Genomic DNA, 17,723 nt, shown 5'->3' with positions numbered 1-17,723 from the left:
AGGCCTATTTTGCCTTTTATTTACTTTCTATTTCAATATTGTATGGTGAGAGACATCATTTCAAATATGATTATGAGCTCCTAAACAATGAAATCTCAAGTTGCCTTTGTTGGCTCAAACACTTTCCCAAAGCATTCGGAAGTTCCCAGTTTGGCATATTGAGCACAAGTGTCATCTGAATGGATTCATTCACAGCCAGCTGTTATGAGACTGCAGTAAACATGTTAGCCTCTATGCCTTCATCACAACAAGATCACTGTTCTGTTCTCACACTGGCTCTCTGTGATCTCCTTCTGTCTGTCTGTCTTTCTCTCTCTTACACACACACACACACAGACCTATACAATAACTGCCCTGTCTGTTAATCTGTAATCTGACCAACAGCTTTCATTGATAATTGTTGGACAACCTGAGCTTCTTTTAGACATCTTTTTTAACAGTAGTCTAATATTTACTGATAACTGTACAGTTGGCATTAAAGTGGTTATTACTGTGATATAGGCTATGTATTATATTAGCGTAGTTATTTTATTTTACCAATATGAATTGATGCCAGTACCAATCTGGTTTATTATATAAAGCCAGAAGATATATAGAGTGCAGGTAACTTGGCCGGTGTTGCAAAAAGTTGCTTTCAAGCCCCGAGTGTGAGCCTACTTCACAAACAAGGGCTTTATTTTGAAATGTGTACCCGGAAGCCGTAGCATTGTGGCATCGTTTTGACGCTGGTAAATCCTCTCTGGTGAGCGCAATGGGGAATACCGAAGTGGCATCCGAGCTGATGTGATTGACCCCTGCGAATCTTCGGAAATCCTTTAACCCAAACAGGTACCCTACTGATAAAATAGCAATAACTATAGGAATAGAGTGTGCATGTGTAATTAAATGTGTAACGTTAATATCCACGCATTGTGCGTTTACTGGCACTGACTGAGCTGTGGGTCTTTGTCATCAGAGAAAGACGTGTATTTATTATTGAAATCAGTTTGAGCATGTCGATCCTCCTGCAGCATTAATGACTTGTCTTAATGTAAAGGTTAGGCCTTACATTGTTGACACTTACTGTGTCAACAATACAAGTGATTTATTAGAGGACTCAATTACGCACGACTATACCTGATGCATGCAGCGCGTCCACTCAGCCCATAATAGATGGGAAATGTTGGAAGACATCTATTTAGACCATACTCTAATAAAGGTTTTCACTGGACTAATGGTAGCTCACACAGAATCATGACAAGGGCACTTAATACATTACTCCATACATCCTGCCACAATCCTACAGATTAAAGATTTAATAGGATGCTCTGGAAATCTGTGGAAAACACTTTACTCCACTAAGCTCCTATATAAATGTTATTGAGATATTATATATTTGGGAATAAAATTGTACATTTTCTAAACGGCTGTGTAGGAGTATTGTGCATTTGTATGTCTGCCTAAGAGAGAAAGAAAGACTGCTGGGCATCATTCCCAGTTACGCCCAGGCCACCTAGAATAACACTGGCATAAGTTTCTGGGACTCCATTCCTGCACTCCCCTCATCACTGCCACACTCACTGCTAATTTTCTGTTTGGCAGCACAACAAATCAAATGGTTGAAGAGCAGGAGCAGCCAAGTTGTTTTACTTTTTATTTTCAGTTTTTAGGAGGTGACAGAGAGAGAGAGCAGATCACACTGGCCTTTTGTATCATTTGGTGATTTGATCATTTGTCGGAGTTTGTGCTTGATATATAGTTGTTCAGGCCAGCTGAGCTCTGGTTCCCACATGGGATCAGTGCCATAAGGACAGCAGGAGCATGCCTCTGCAAGAGCAGGACACAGGACACACACACACACACACACAAATAAACTGCCTATTCATGGGTGCAACAGTGTGACTAAATTATGTAAACTGTAAAATTAATATTTAATAGAATATGAGAACGGGGAAACACATGTTCTGAATGAAGAATGTTCTGTCATGTTTAGCTGTGTTCACTTTATATGTCTTTATAACTTTTGCCTTGGAATTTGGTTTGAGCCTTTTTCCATTTTTTTTAATCAGCACTAATTATTTACCAAGAGAGATGTCCCTGTGAAAGTACTTATGGAAAAGGTCTGGTTATGTAAAGATCCTCATACTGTTTTTAAAATCCAGCAATACATTATCATCACTGACTCTGATGATACACTAATTCCCTGTCTATAAATTATACACAGTCATCTTGTCTGTCTTGCGTCCCCATGTTGAGTCTGACAATTGCACATGGACAACATCTTTTTGGTCTTGCCTATCTTGACCCCATTTTTAGAATGACAGCTGAGTGGGTGCGTGCTCAGATGATGACAGAGAAGGCGTCCCAAAATAGCCATGGTCAATCAGCCTGCTTGGCTCTGCAAATAGCCACAAATGGATGTGGGAGCTAAGGAAATTTTTGCAAATTTCCCTATTATTTATAAATTCAATATTTAGACTGGAGTAAAACTAAACTATCCTTTGAGTGTCCAACAGTACATGAAGTCTCAGAAAAGCTTGTTTTTCTTTGTACTCCTACTTTTGTTATAATTGCATAAATTAAAAATCGATGAAGTTAAGAAAATCACAGACTGATGGATTTTAACTAGTGTAAATGGGTGGAGGAAGCCAGAAACTGCTCAGTGCTGAAGGGCAGCCTCACCCAGGCAGATTTATATGAGAATGTCAACAGAGGGGTTTAACCTAAATCTCCGTGGCAACACAGCTCCCATCATGCTCCATGCTCACTCCAAGTGGGATGACATGTGAAAACAGTACCGTCCTCCCTTGTGCCATAATTACCCCTCTGAGTGTGTGTTTTTGGTTGCTGTATTTCATCAGCTCAAGAGCACCCTCATTTGTGTTTCCATTCCACTTCTGTAAAAAAAACATTCTCCTGTGTCAATGGTGTCGCCCATACCCTAGACTGAGATTAAAATAGATTAATCAGGGATTAGGTCACAAGATAAGAGGAGGGAGGGATGTATTGTATGAGTGCATGGGTAAACCACTGTGTCACTTTCATCATGTCAATCAAATCAAAGGAAATGTTCATTTCTGTGTGTGTGTGTGTGTGTGTGTGTGTGTCCATATGCACTGCTGTGCATGTCAGGCCCTGCTATGGTGAGCTGTGTTAGCGATGACGGATGTGGAGGCGACCTATGAGGACTTCATTGCCTCTCGACGGTCCGGCCGCAGGAATGCCATCCATGATATTCCAGCAGCCCCTGGAGCGCAGGGACCCACGGACCCGTCACAGAGTCTGGCACAGCTCAACATCAACAAGTCAGGTAAGAAACATCACTGTCATATTGACACATATTGTTTTACCGTAGCCACAATAAACAAGTAAGAAGGGATTGGTATCGAGAACTTGGAATAATTCAGTGTAATTGAGAAGGATCATATAGTATTGCTGGAAAATAATAAAATGTGTTTCAATTGCTCGTATCAAGTACAGAAGTACAAAGAGTGCATAGACGGTGCAGTTCCTTTTTTAATACTACCACCAGGGGATGCCAAAAGCCTGAAAGTTTGCATTTCTGTATATAGTTTCTTTAATAATGTCTATTTATTGCAAGAATTGGTATTGTATGAATGCAAAACAAATGTCTCATTCACAACCAAGGGAGAAAAAAATACAGTAAACATTGTGCCCTTAGGCTCAAAAGTATGCTATGCTTATTGTTACATGAATTGGACGTTTGACTTCCCATGTATGGAAGGAGATATGTGCAGAGTTTGACACTGGAAGGCTGTTTTCACACCCAGCTGCTGAAGGGGGGAGGGTTTTATCTGTGTTCACCTTAAATCTAAGATTAAGATATGTGCGAACAAGATGGTTTTGTGACATCACAACTAGTTTGATCATAGCCAATCATAGTCTAGAATGCAAGTGTATAATACATATAAGTGTATAGATGTCTTCTTCTAGTGCACATACACTGAGAACGGACTTTACAGCAAAGTAGGAGACATCTTATGTCTTGGTGCTTAAATGTATATCAGAATCAGAATCAGAAATACTTTATTGATCCCTGAAGGGAAATTCTGTGTTACAGTTGCACACATTGCACCAGGGCAAAGGAATATAATAAAGATATTGGTATATAGAGAAGTAGAGTAAAAATATAAAATAAAATAAAATAAGGAATGTGGATATGTACAATATTTACATAGTTAAAGGAATTGTTATGATACAGTATTTACATAATTAAGGAATTGTTATGGTGAACAGTAATAAGGAATAAATAGTAGCAGCAGAGTATTGCACATTATAATTTAAGCAGGTGTTATTGCACAAAACAGATAATATTGTCCAGTTTGAAACTAACTAAGTGTCTGTGTGTCAGACACTTAGAGGGATGAGTTATAAAGTTTGATGGCCACAGGCAGGAATGATTTCCTGTGGCGCTCTGTGGTGCATTTTGGGGGAATAAGTCTTACACTGAAAGTGCTCCTGTGTTTGAGCAGCACGTCATGGAGTGGGTGGGAGACATTGTCCAAGATGACATGTAGCATGGACAGCATCCTCCTCTCTGACACCACCAACAGAGAGTCCAGCTCCACCCCCATAACGTTGCTGGCCTTGCCGATCAGTTTGTTGAGTATGTTAGCGTCTGCTACCCTCAGCCTGCTGCCCCAGCATGCAACATGCAACCTCCTCAGAAAATAGAGACAGCTTTGGCCCTTCCAGTAGAGGGCTTGAGTGTTTTTGGCCCAGTCCAGTTTATTGTGTAAGTGCACTCCCAGGTATTTATAATCCTCCACAATGTCCACAGGGACCCCCTGAATGGAAACAGGGCTCACTGATGCCTTGGCTTTCCTTAGATCCACAACCAGCCCCTTAGTCTTTGTCACATTGAGCTGTAGGTGGTTCTGCTCACACCATGTGACAAAGTCCCCCACCACAGCTCTGGACTCAGCCTCGTCACCCTTGCTGATACATCCAATCGCAGCAGAGTCATCAGAAAACTTCTGAAGATGGCAGGACTCTGTGTGGTAGTTGAAGTCTGTGGTGTAGATGGTGAAGAGGAAGGGAGAGAGGACAGTCCCCTGCAGGGCCCCGGTGTTGCTGATCACGCTGTCTGACACACAGTATTGCAGGCGCACATACTGTGGTCTGCCTGTCAGGTAGTCAATAATCCAGGACACAAGGGGGGCATCCACCTGCATCACTGTCAGATTCTTACCCAGCAGGGCTGGCCAGATGGTGTTGAAAGCACTGGAGAAGTCAAAAAACATGACCCTCACAGTGCTCGCCGGCTTGTCCAGGTGGGCGTAGGTGCAGTTCAGCAGGAAGATGATGGTGTCCTCAACTCCCATTCGGGGCTGGTAGGCGAACTGGAGGGGGTCACAGCTGATCCAGAACCAGTCTCTCCAGGGTCTTCGTGATGTGGATGGTCAGTGCCACAGGTCTGTAGTCCTTGGAGTCACTGGGACGCGGTGTCTTTGGCACAGGAACGAGGCAAGATGTCTTCCACAACACAGGGACCCTTTGGAGACTCAGGCTCAGGTTGAGGACATGGTGAAGGACTCCACATAACTGGGGGGCACAGGCTTTGAGCACCCCAGTGCAGACACCATCAGGGCCTGCAGCCTTAATAGGAGTCTCCTCAGCTTTCTTCTCATCTGGTCAGCAGTGAGGCACACAGAGGTTACAGGTGGGGGAGGGAAAGAGGAGGAATCGTCAGGCTGGAGAGAGCTGTTAACCTGAGAGCCGGAGGAGGAGGGAGTAGGGATCTCCCAGGAGGAGGGTGAGGGACAGTGAGGAGGAGGGGGGAGTAGTGGGGTTGGAGGTGATACAGCAGCTGAGTTAGTGGGGGGATGGGCAGTAGCCATAGCATCAAATCTGTTAAAGAACAGATTAAGTTTGTTGGCCCTGTCCAAGCTGCCTTCAACTCCTCTGCTGCCAGCCGGTCTGAAGCCAGTGATGTTCCTCATGCCGCTCCAGACCTCCCTCATGTTGTTCTGCTGGAGTTTAAGCTCCAGCTTCCTCCTGTACTTCTCAACAGAGGGAAACGTATATCTGTATAGTTACAGATTCTCATGGCTGATGTTCATAATGCTGAATTTGGGCCAGCCCTGGGCCTTTCCCCACATTCAGGAGACTGATAACCAACCATGTGCTTTGACTTATCAGCCTCATCATTAGTTTCCTCCACTCTGGTCAGGTTCTGCGTCGTTAAAGTGAGTTATGTAGTTACTTCAACGCCTTTTGTCCGTGGTCAGAAAATGGGCTTGTGGTGTGGTCTCTGTACATGCGTCCAGTTAAGCAGCTTCAGATTTATTATTTATTTATCAAAACAGTATTTTACTTGTCTTAAAACATGCCAGGAAGGGAACACAGACTATTAATTTTAAATGTAAAATACAGTCTATAAAATTTCTATGAAAGGGTCGGGGGGGTGGGGATGAAAATGTCAATACAGTTACATATGTGTTATGAGTTGATTTTTCACTGCTTCTGCCATGTAGACTTCTATTCCTGTTGTCTTCATGGGGACTCTCCCGCTGATTCAACCAACCTCATTCGCATCGCTGACTTCACCCGTAGTAACTTATGTATGAAACTGTCTCTGTCTTTCCCTGTCTGTCAGGTGATGAGGGAGAAGACACTGAGAAAAGCCAGGACTCTCCAGCTAAAGAAGAGGAGACCCAGGCTGAGGGCAGCTAAGCAGCAAAGACCTGCTGATATTTGCAGATTCAAACAACCGCTTCCTCTTGTCTAGCTGATCCCTGAATGCTAGGCCTCTAACTGGCCAGTTGCATCTAATGACTATGAACAGACACAGCAATATCCTCTCCTTCCACCACACTGCCATCAGGAAGTCATCGCCATGGTAACCAGAGTGCAGTTTCCCTTCTGCCCTTGGGCGTGTTCCAATTTCCTTAAAAAGCCTCCTTTCCTTTCTGCCTTTCCTTCATTGCTGCTGATAGGAGATTGGATGTGTTGCATGATCAACACAGCAGGACGTCAACAACCAAAACCAGCCCTGTGTGACTGTCAGTGGTCCTGGGAGGAAAGGTGACAAGGGAAAAGAGGCCATTCAAGGTTTTTGTGGCAGGCTTAAGTGTTTCCACTGAATTCAATTTTTGTCTTCCCTTCCCCCCTTGCTTTCAATCAATCACCAATTCCAGGGAACCAGGCACAGTGATTGGACACTTCTCTTCCTCTGCTCTTCTTCACGCATCAACTCATGCACACACTTTCCCCTCTGTCCGTGCTCACTTGTGACTCCCTCAATGATTTGTTTCTGTATATTTGTTTATTTTGGGCCACAGATCTAGCTTTATCCATCTATTGGGGTGGTGATGGCGCATAGATAAGATGCTTGCCTTTGGTGTGGGAGACCTCGGGTAATTTCCCACTGTGAGACATCCACCATTGTGTCCCTGAGCAAGAGACTTAACCCCTAGTTCCTCCGGAGGCGTGCGACCTCTGACATGTATAGCAATTGTAAGTCGCTTTGGATAAAAGCGTCCGCTAAATGTAAATTTATCGCATTAGCTTCTTGGACACCATTACAACTGCACTCCAGTGTTGTCAAGGTTAAACATCCCAAGGGAGGGTGGTATTGTATTTTTGTATGTGTTGTTTATCCGTGTCAGGTTCGATATCTCAGACATTACTGATTCAGTTCGAAAGGAATGTGAGTAAATAATCTTGCCGTCTGGCATTTTTAATATTACATGCATTGGTCAGACACGGCCAGTCCAGTTCAGGTCAAAACACAGGACATGCAGCATTTATTATTGAGTTAGGAACACAATCGATCTGCTCTCTCACTCTGTCACAGTGATCAAGGCAAAAGCTAATCGAAAGAGCAACAATGTTCTGTTTACTAACCCATAACCAAGTTCAGGCCTCACAGATACAGCCAGCATGTATTTCTACTATATAATGCATATTTTCCTCCCTGAATGCAGCATTTTGAATTAATTTTGTTGCCAATGCAAGTGGTCTATTACCTATACTGTTATTTATATTCAGAATTTTGTAATTTCTAGGTGTTTGTATATACACAGAAAAAGATTTTCTGATGTTTCAGTATTTAAATGCAACTTTCCCATGATTACCAAATGTTTAGTAAGCAGTTAACTTCAAGTATTCATTGTGAGATTGACTTTCATTCTTGCAGTTATTCAGATGGTAGCTAATAGTAATGGAATAACATTTTTCAAATAAGGTTATACCCTTACCATACATCATATGTAAAACTTGTTTGGTTACTAAGTAGAGTTAATACAAAAAGTGCCCATATTATACCGCGTCCTGGTTATCCTAGATCAATACACTGCCGTTTAGCATATACAAATGTGTATCTGTGAGTGTGTGTGTGTGTGTGTGTGTGTGTGTGTGTGTGTGTGTGTGAGGATGTGTGATTTGGATTATGTTGGGTAGTGAGAAAAAGGATTTATTTGCTGGTGGAGATGAGAAAAGTTACAATACTGATTGCACTCAAGTACTCTAGCGTGTTATTTATAATGTATTACTGTTTATTTCAGTTGTGTATTTCTTTTTGTTACAGGGTGTCTGTTTGAATGATTATTGTTGTGATTGTATAGACTTCAGAAAATAACACCCATCTCAGTACTATAATGGTACCTTTAATACACTGCCTTTTACTATTACACCAATCACTGAATTCATACAACACTGACATACTTTTGTGTGGTTATTATTATTATCAAAACTGATGACATCAATTGGTTTTCCTTGCTTAATTTATGAAATCTTAGCTACATGTACTTGAATATGAAATTAAATGCCTTGTTACAGGGGCATTTCTACATTGTATTTAAGGTCAAGAATAACTTGTACATTGAATCAAGGTATAGTGTGTACAGTTGCACTGTAGGTGACTTAGAGCACCCATTGTCATGTTTTCCATGTTGTTCTTTTGTGCAGCTCACTCATGAGTTATGTGTGTCACTGTGTTGTCAATGACTTTACTGTATAATGCCTTGCTATTTTATTTGAATTTGTTAGTTCTAATGTGCAGTCTCAAAGGTGAAAATTTCAAGGCGAATTCATGTTACATTGTCCTGTCCACAGGTGAGAGGGCTGAGTAAGAAAAGGCATTGTCTCCCTCTAGTGCTCAATAGTAGCCCTATTATTCAGCCACAGAAAAAACACTTCACTGGTCAATTTACTTTTACTGTAAGTTGTTGTGGTGCTGTTGTGATTTTAGGATAGATAGTGTGATTGTTGGCCCATGTGATCGGATTGGTGATTATAGATCGGTGCTAGGCAAAACACAGTGCAGTAAAGTGTCATTTTTATTCACCACTTTTCAAAAACACATCACAAAGGGTTTTACACATTCACACTGAATGCAATAAAAAATAATGTTATAATTGTGAAGGATTTATTTTCCTTCATTAAGGGTAATGTCACACAGGTTTCCCCCAGGCCCAATAACATCTTCACACCACTATAGATAGTTGAATAATAATCTTTTATGGGCATATAGTGATTCTCTGTGGCCAGTCTCCTCCGTTGACCTTCATTAAACAAAGCTGTGTAAGACATGCTGAGTTACCTGAGACCTTCAATAAGAGTTGACTTGGCCACAAGAATTTCCATCGCATTAATAGCTCATGGTAATCAGGGTCCTCTTGCGGTGAGGCCAGCTGGGGATATGCTTCCACTAATACATAAGTGGACAACAAATATAGAAGAATTCAACAAAGAACTCCTAATTAGACAGATAAGTCACAAAATCTCCAAGTCATCGTTACAGTGTTACACTGTTATCTTTAAACATATTAAACAATTTCATTGAATTATGTATTTGGATTTTAAAGTTCAACTTCAAAACTGATAAATGCATTAAAAACTCTATTTAAAAATCTGGAAGCTAATGCAATTACACTATAGATCTGGTGAGTGTAATTTAAGTGTCTGCGATCAAATAGCTACTGTTGTTAGTGGGTTCTTTAACTGAATAGATACTGTGGGTATATATCTTGATGATGTAATTGATACTTACACAAGACAAAGTATATTGGATTCAGTAGTGGGACCCCAAATTCTCTTTTGTGTATTATCTGTTGGCCCTTACAGGATGGAAGACCTGAAAACATGAATGGCATTCATTCCTGTTTTCTTAGGTTACTATGGTATATAATCTTTCATCACATAGCTCACAAAGCAGTGACACAAGGCAACTTTTACTAGTGACGCTTGAAGTTTACGTTGAAACACAACAAGCCTCATTTCATGTAAAAACAAGCAGTCTTGTGCAAATAATGTCTCTGTGCTGTATCTAAAATAACCAATGAGCAGGCTGAATGGACTTTACTTGTGAGTTAACTTATCTTAGATTAATAGGTTAGGCGTTGCAACATATCACTATGATTGCTCTTGGAGTGTTGGTTGGATTCATTCTTATAATCTTGTCTAATTTAAGAGTGGGAATACATCTCACAGCTTTCAGTTACAGTTTTTGTTTTAATGAAAAGGGTGAACACAAGTACAATAACAGTGATGGCAGTACAATAGAATAATGTGGAATACATAACAAACAGTGATATAAGCACGCTTAAGTGAGATTTTGAACCACACACAATGAATAAATCTGCATGTTTCTTAATAAACATCCCAAAAAATGTTTGGATACAACCACTATAGTTTTACAGAGATGAGGAAGTCCATGAAACCATGTCCATCCTTACCACGCTTTTTTTGGGTCTAACACAACCATTCAGCAGTGTGTTTTTCATGTTTACATATCAACAACTGACAAATCTCCTTGAGGGATAAAAAAGCCATGCATATCCTTGTGGAGCTCAGTGTTCACGTTTGCTCGAGCAACTTCTTTGAATGTTCTGCCATCAAGAATCAGGATGAAATTAGACTGGCCTGGGTTGGTGTTGATGACTTGTGTTAAGGCCACGCCTGCAAATGGAAAGGCAGAGGTTATTGTGAGAGCGCAAAGCAGAATGTCAAAAATCTTATCGGATGATGGCAGGTTTTAAAATCGACTTTCACTTACTTACAAAATACAGTTTACATACAGTCTTGTCAATACAGATGTGTTCAGTGAGGGCTCTCGTCTTTTTAGGCTTTCTGTCCATTTGTACTCTGGCTGACTTATAGTGTATACACACACCACATATAAACAAGTCATACATTGTGCACTGTAAAAATGATCTAGGTGGTTCAACTTAAAAACTTTAGTTCAATTGCTGCCTTAAAAATGTGAGTAAACTCAACTTTAAGAAAAGCTTTGTTTCAACTCATGATGTTACGTTATACAATTTGTTTAATTAATGATAATTTGGTGTTTGAACTTAATACTGTGAGTTAAAACAACTATCTATATTACATTGTCCATTCAAGGAAACTTGCTTTCACTTGTCTAACAAACATACAATTCTACACCCCTTCAACTCACATTTTTAAGTTCAGATAACTCAACTTGAAGATTGCCTTTATTTCAACTCATAAATTTAAGTTCATAAAGTGGATATAACTACAGTGTTCTAGTTGTCCCAATCTTAGTTAAATGAACAAGTTTGAGTTATTCTAACTCATAGTTTCAAGTTAAAGCAACTTAACCAAATTAATACTACTTTCCATTTCAAGTTAAGGGATTTAAATTCCAAATTTGTTTCAGTTTACATCTATAAAGGGCCTTGAAGACAGACCACAACAACAGCACCACTGTGCTATTATCTTCAATGACCTGTGACAGGGCAGGGCAGCTTGCTGGTGCGATTGTGTACGCTGCAGTCAAAGTTCAAAATAGCAGCAGATGTCACCTCCTTTCTGAAAGGGCCTTAAGGCCGTTGTCTGGAACCCTTTCCACCGGTCGCACTAGTTTTGTTTACCACAGAAGTGTCTATATTTTGGTTGGAATTTGAATATATGACTTATCTGCAGTGTATAATTAGCAGGGGTGAGCAAGAACACCAAATTTTCTGTATCTGTACTCAGAATTGGTGGGGCTTAATCTATAAGTGGGTGGTATAAACTGGAAGTTATTTAAGCCTGAAATTTCTATCAGAACTTGCTATACTTATTAGAAAACCATTTACAGAACAGCCTCAGAATTGAGCTTCAGAGAATAGTAATTGATTTTTTTATATTCATATATTTATAGTTTATAACAATACAGATATTGACACATTTTACTCTGATGATACTCATAGAAAGTATCTGTACCGGATACTCGTTTTAACCGAGTACTTGCTAAACCCTAATAATTAGTTGATTATGTATATGTTTTTCTCAAACTCAAAAGACGCAGCACCTAGGCAATCCTCATACTCTCGCCTTTTTTTTCAACTGATAACTTACATACGTAAGTTCAATCAACACGACAAAAGTGTCAAATAGTCAACACAATGAATTAATGCAAGTTTAACTTTCTAAAACTCATACAGACTTCAAAATCCAAAACTTGTCAGAGCTATTTGAGTTAAAAAGAAGAAGTAAGTTGACATGACTAAATGGGTCTATGATTCTTTTCAGTGTGCACACCACCCAGTATTCTCACCATCGTCCTCCGACTCTCCATTTGGTCTGGGAATGAAGATGGGCTCTGACGGCCAGCAGTTGTCCTCACTCCAGTAAATCCTTTCCTTGGTTTCTGTGTCAAACTTTGCAATCTACAGTGAATGTATAGATTAGAACAAACTAGTAAAACTAGCACTCTTGAGTTCCTCATACTGTATCTGATTGCTTATACCGTCAGAAACGCTGGGATCAGCAATTATTCACAAAATAGAAGAATATAGAATAGAACCCAAGGAGCTTATCTTGCAGGCATTAACTGCCAGTGCAGTACTTTGTCCCAGCTGCAAGCCATATACTTGGAAAAGAGCTGTAAAGTTATAAAAGTTGACCATCTTAGTACAGCCAGTAGGGTAAAGCATCTTTGCTTAATTCAATCAGCAAATAACAACAGTTGTACTTTTTCAGCACATTTCAGTCATATTAGTGTTCCTCATAGTTGATGTAATAGGGGGAAGCATAATACATAGTCATCTGTTAAATTCATTCAAGAAAAGAGGGTATTTTCACAAGACTATTGTGCATGTTAGCATGACCAGACTATAGAGCAGCTTCATCCCCCCCATCCTCAGCATTCCACCACACAATATAGTTCATTTCTATATATAATTTTATCATTTTTGTATATGTTTGCTCTGTGAGAAGCATAAAAGGAACTACTATTATCTACACATACTGCAGATACCTCATTATATAACCCTGTTGTAAAATGACAAATAAATTAACCTTGTACCTTGTATGTATGAAAGACAATATTATTAGTTCTAGCGAATGTTTTTGGGGCGCTAAATAAGGCAAAGGAATCACCTCAACCATGAACTTCTTAATTTATCTATTTGTTTAAAATATATTAACACATGTTCCAGGTCTGAAGAAAATGTACAAGGCCTTGTTTTCCTCAAAGGAAGCTCACAATGATGTTCATAAAATGTTTCCTTTTGTTCATCCTTCTTTTTATTCATATCCAAACACCAGTCAAATTCAAAGAAAACCCAAAGCTCTTCTCTGTTGTTGAGATTATGTGTCAAATGGGAATAAATAAACATATCAAAACTGTTTAAACAAAGATGTTTCCTTTCTTACCTTCCTCTTTGCAGACAATGTACATCTGGACTGTGTGTATGCAGTGAGACGCAAGGGAAACTCTTTCAGAATAAAGCTTTGTTTCTCAAGACCGTAAAGCCTCACCGAGTTTATTGCTTCTTTCCATTGTTTCTGGCAGTGGCTCCTTGATGTACAAGTGTACCCAACGGAAAGGGCATGTGGGTATTATGGTATAAATCTGTAATTCACACTTCAACAAAGTGTTTCCTGCCCTCTGCTGTGCTGACTGATAATTCTCAGTTCTGAAATTTGCTTCCTACCTAAAAACAATGTGGCCAGGAACAAATTATTTCCCAATAGCCTTGCATTTAAAATCTCTGTTCTTCAAGAGTCTGCAAGTTTGCGTCTGTCTTGGCAAATAACGCTTGTAGGAAATGAAGAAGACGGATGTTCCCACCAGCTCTGTTTTGCAAAACCAAATGTTACCTTTAATGACAGTGCAGACTCCTCCACACAGTTCCCGTAGACAAACCGGTGCCTCTTGCCATTGATGTCATAATTGATTCTGGGTAATTCAAAACCTGATGGAAATATATATATATATATATATATATATATATTTATTTTTCTTTACCAGCAAATCAATTACTCTTAAAGACACAATACACAATCAATGATTACTTGATTTTACCTTCACAGAGCACCTCTGCCTGGCACAGTAGTTTGCCTTCTTTCTCCTTCACAGCACTGGCTGTCGTATATTTGACTGTCACTATGTCCTCTCCAACCGCAATACCCTGCAAAATCCAGTTAACAGTAAAAATAAAGTGTCAAAGGAACCTCTTGTCTAAATTTCAGGATTAAATCAATTCCACATTTTTTAAAAGCCCACCTTGTCTGAGTGGACGGGAAGTGCAAATCTTCTGTAGCTTGGTTTGGAGTAGGTAACGTTATAGAGCTTGTCGTTTTCCTTCAGCTTGCTGAGGTAGAACGCATCATAAAGACTGTTATCATTGTAGGCGATGACATCAAAGATCACATGACCGTTGTCCTCGAAAGCATTCACATGATGGTAGACGATCATTGCTCCAGTGTAGTACTTTGTCTCGACCTCTTTGCCAGTCTTTCTGTCTATCAGGTGGATCACAGTCTGTTGAAGAAACAAACATTTAGAAAGACAGCACACAGTTACCTTAAGAATTTAGATCTACAGTCTACAGTCCACTGGTAGACTCGTGTACACCCTTTCCCCTTGGTATTTACAGCTGCTTCATTCTTAGTCCAGAATTGTGAATATAAAGAACCTGACAATAATCACAACGCAACCAGCAGCGACACCTTACCTTTTCCTCAGGGCAAAATTTCAGGCAACTCGACCAGCTGACTCCTCTCATGTATGCAGTGGCCATCCTGAGGATGTCCAGTTTCAAAGGCTGCTCGATGAAAATGAAGTAGTTGTCCGTCATGCCGAAGCTGTGGTAGTAGCTGGGTGTGAGGAGCGAGTGGCAAGGAATGGCGCAGACCACCTCCACATTCTTCAGCGCAGGGGCATTCTTGCCTTTGTCTGAATGTTGAAAGTGAATAGCAAAAGAGACAAACAAATTCAGAGAGACATAAAAAAAGACAGTTAAAAGTCCATCAAAGCATTATGTCCATTTGCTGGCATATATATATAAATAATATTCAATTAATTAGTAATAAAGGCTCTTAGAATGTATTAGTAGTAACATTGAGACAATGTAATATTTTATCAGCTCCTTTGTAAGTGTATTGTTAAAGACACATTGTTGGGTTTCAAGGTTTGATGCGGCAACATTATGATGGTTGTAACATGTAAGTGATTGTGTGATGATCAATCATTGCGGAATCTGGACCTTTAGGCCTACAGTGTGTACTAATATTGCCTATGCAAATGCTTATCATGATAAAGCAAATAACTACAGAAGAGCTGAGATTTACATCGAGCAACAAACAGTCTGCAAAACAACTGCAGTGTATTCTCATTCCAGGAAGGAACGCATTTCATCTGTTTTTCACCTGCAAGGCATGTGCTATCCTACATTTGAATAATCTTGTGTTAAATCTTAATTTTCAACATCTTCTACAAAGCACAGCTGGTAGGAAGAGAGAGCACGACATGATAGATAGAGAATGTTACAAGGTGAATCTACCTTTCTCTGAAACAGCGGGGACTTTGAACAGTACGTATTTAGTTTTGCCCTTCTCTGCTATTGAAGTTCCGAAGTTGTAGGAGTTGCCCTCCTTGTCATAGTGTGGATGGCACGAAGCCATGTTAACCGGCAGGTACTTCTTGTAGTCCACCTGTGTGAAACAGTTCAGCAACTCATGAGCTCTGAAGGGAACTCATGTGGAGGTGGGTTAGGGATCACTGGGGAGTGATCAAGATCAGCGGAGGACGTTACCTTGTCCAGAGTCTCCAGGGTCACAGGATCAATCTTACGGATGTAGTTGGTTTCAGAGGTGGCATAAAAGTCATTTCCGTATTTAATAAAATTGCTTCCGCCATTGTCAGTGAAGTCAGGCACTGTGTGGTTGAGAAAGGTAACTGCCCTGAAAAGATAGAAGACATTTAGAGAAATTATACATATTAGAAAGGGGTGGGGTTCTCCAACACAAACGACTGATCATAAGGAAACCTGAGATCTTTTAGAAATGTTTTTGTTGCTTGCATCTCAATGCCTCCCACTGTTTTACAAGACTGTAACATGTTGTTTGTGTATTGCGGATGTTAAAGAAGATTCATATCAAGTTTTCAAACGACCGCTACAACAATACAATAAGAGGACTGAATTAATAATAAACAAAATTAAATAATAATAAACACAATAAAACTAAGTGTGACTAAAATTAAAAGTGTGTTTACTTCACAATAAAATTCTTGCTTGGATCTGGGTAGGCCATTGTCCCCATTTCAGACACCACTATCCTGTTTGCACTCATGTTAGCATTATAGGTGTCACTTCTCAGAAATCTGCTCCTGTGGGTCACTTCACCTGTAATTAAAAAGAAAAAGCTTTATTGCATGTACATGCCTACATGCCTGTAGTATGTTGTCTTCAGTTGCAACAGAAAACGTGTTAAGGTCACAGATCAACAACTGTAAAGGCTTTATTTTTTATTTTTAAGACATAAAAAAATTATACCGGAATATCAATCAAGTTAGAACTGCAAGACCAACCGTCTTTAAAGGCGAAGCTGTGCATGATGGCCATCCCATCAAACCAGTGGTTATAGCTGGTGTCCCCCACAGAAAAGATGCCGGGGCCATTGCGCAGTAGTGTGCCTTGCAGCCAGCTGGGAATAGTCCCTAAACGAGAAGAAATACACACAATGTTAAGCGATGTACTTCAGCACATGCATCTGTTGGTCATTCCGCAGTGTAGCCTCGAAACTCGACCCATAGCCTACCTTTCACTTCTGCCAGAAGGGGGTCCGGCCTCTCTTCTGCATTCTTAGAAAAGTCTGTGGTCATGTTTGCTGACAATGATGTGAAGAACACGTGGAGTCGTCTGAGAAAGAACTGCAGTTTCCCCCTTTAAATAGCTGGTCGTCCTTTGGGGACTGACGACGGATTTGTTTATCACTGCGGTCACGCTATCTACACTTCGGAGAGTGGAAGTCGTGTCAGCGAAATGCGCTCCACAGGGGAAAAAAAGTTGAACTTTGACACGTTTTGAGTCATCTCATGTAATAGGGCCATTGTAGATAAAAGATACCGTAAATAAATTACGGAGCCGGGTAGTGTCGTACAGTCACGATAAAAACCTTTCTAGGCTATTATTTCTCTCTCTCTCTCATTGTCTTCTCTCTTGTCCGGCTTAGGTTTTGTTTTGTTTTGTTTTTACCGTAATGGCCCTGTGGTATGTGACTGTACGACACTTGGCCCCGTTTTCCGACATTACATAATCTCCACTCTACTTTTATTGACCAACATTTGTATTCCCTCGTGTTGTGATTGACAGCTGTTGAGCTGAATCCTGCATATTCATGTTTTCTGGCTCACCTAATAAGTTATGCAAATAAACGTGTAAAAACAAACACATTTTATTTGTATTTTTTTAATAACTGAGCCTGCTAAACATAAGTGTAGGCTAATACTGTTGCAGGGAGTTATAGTGTGAATTCAGATGATCTTC

General features: G+C 40.2%; 2 protein-coding genes across 3 annotated transcripts; one reads left to right on the top strand and one right to left on the bottom strand.

The window, feature by feature from the left end:
• The first annotated feature begins 3,138 nt into the window (after positions 1 to 3,138).
• On the top strand, positions 3,139 to 6,956 carry pkia (cAMP-dependent protein kinase inhibitor alpha). Its single transcript, XM_046060937.1, has 2 exons — positions 3,139 to 3,289; positions 6,599 to 6,956. The coding sequence occupies exons 1-2, from the start codon at positions 3,139 to 3,141 to the stop codon at positions 6,673 to 6,675; spliced, it is 228 nt and encodes a 75-aa protein (XP_045916893.1). The 3' UTR covers positions 6,676 to 6,956.
• Positions 6,957 to 10,435: 3,479 nt separating this feature from the next.
• Positions 10,436 to 17,404, bottom strand: bco1 (beta-carotene oxygenase 1). Of its 2 annotated transcripts, XM_046066222.1 has the most exons (11): positions 16,996 to 17,404; positions 16,766 to 16,894; positions 16,451 to 16,580; positions 15,990 to 16,137; positions 15,738 to 15,888; positions 14,910 to 15,130; positions 14,459 to 14,716; positions 14,258 to 14,363; positions 14,053 to 14,147; positions 12,506 to 12,617; positions 10,436 to 10,902 (listed from the first exon to the last, which is right to left on the bottom strand). In XM_046066222.1, exons 1-11 carry the CDS (start codon positions 17,057 to 17,059, stop codon positions 10,730 to 10,732), a joined length of 1,587 nt encoding a protein of 528 aa, XP_045922178.1. In that variant the 5' UTR covers positions 17,060 to 17,404; the 3' UTR covers positions 10,436 to 10,729. The 2 variants fall into 2 exon arrangements, 1 of the variants encoding a protein (XP_045922178.1); XR_006827761.1 differs by lacking the exon at positions 14,053 to 14,147 and having other exon boundaries at positions 10,764 to 10,902.
• Between the last annotated feature and the right edge of the window lie 319 nt (positions 17,405 to 17,723).

This window comes from Micropterus dolomieu, linkage group LG01, assembly GCF_021292245.1.
Source record: "Micropterus dolomieu isolate WLL.071019.BEF.003 ecotype Adirondacks linkage group LG01, ASM2129224v1, whole genome shotgun sequence".
NCBI lineage: Eukaryota > Metazoa > Chordata > Actinopteri > Centrarchiformes > Centrarchidae > Micropterus > Micropterus dolomieu.
Note: the sequence above shows the minus strand (reverse complement) of the source record. Positions and strands in the feature narration are given on the sequence as shown.

Bases quoted from the DNA above. Each gene is read 5' to 3' on its own strand.
- pkia (XM_046060937.1), top strand. From the start codon at position 3,139: ATGACGGATGTGGAGGCGACCTATGAGGACTTCATTGCCTCTCGACGG. The intron at 3,290-6,598 runs GTAAGAAACATC...CCTGTCTGTCAG, and splicing joins GCTCAACATCAACAAGTCAG to GTGATGAGGGAGAAGACACT.
- bco1 (XM_046066222.1), bottom strand. From the start codon at position 17,059: ATGACCACAGACTTTTCTAAGAATGCAGAAGAGAGGCCGGACCCCCTT. The intron at 16,138-16,450 runs GTAAACACACTT...CTATCTTTTCAG, and splicing joins AGCAAGAATTTTATTGTGAA to GGCAGTTACCTTTCTCAACC. The intron at 14,364-14,458 runs GTGGGCTTTTAA...TGGATTTTGCAG, and splicing joins TTCCCGTCCACTCAGACAAG to GGTATTGCGGTTGGAGAGGA.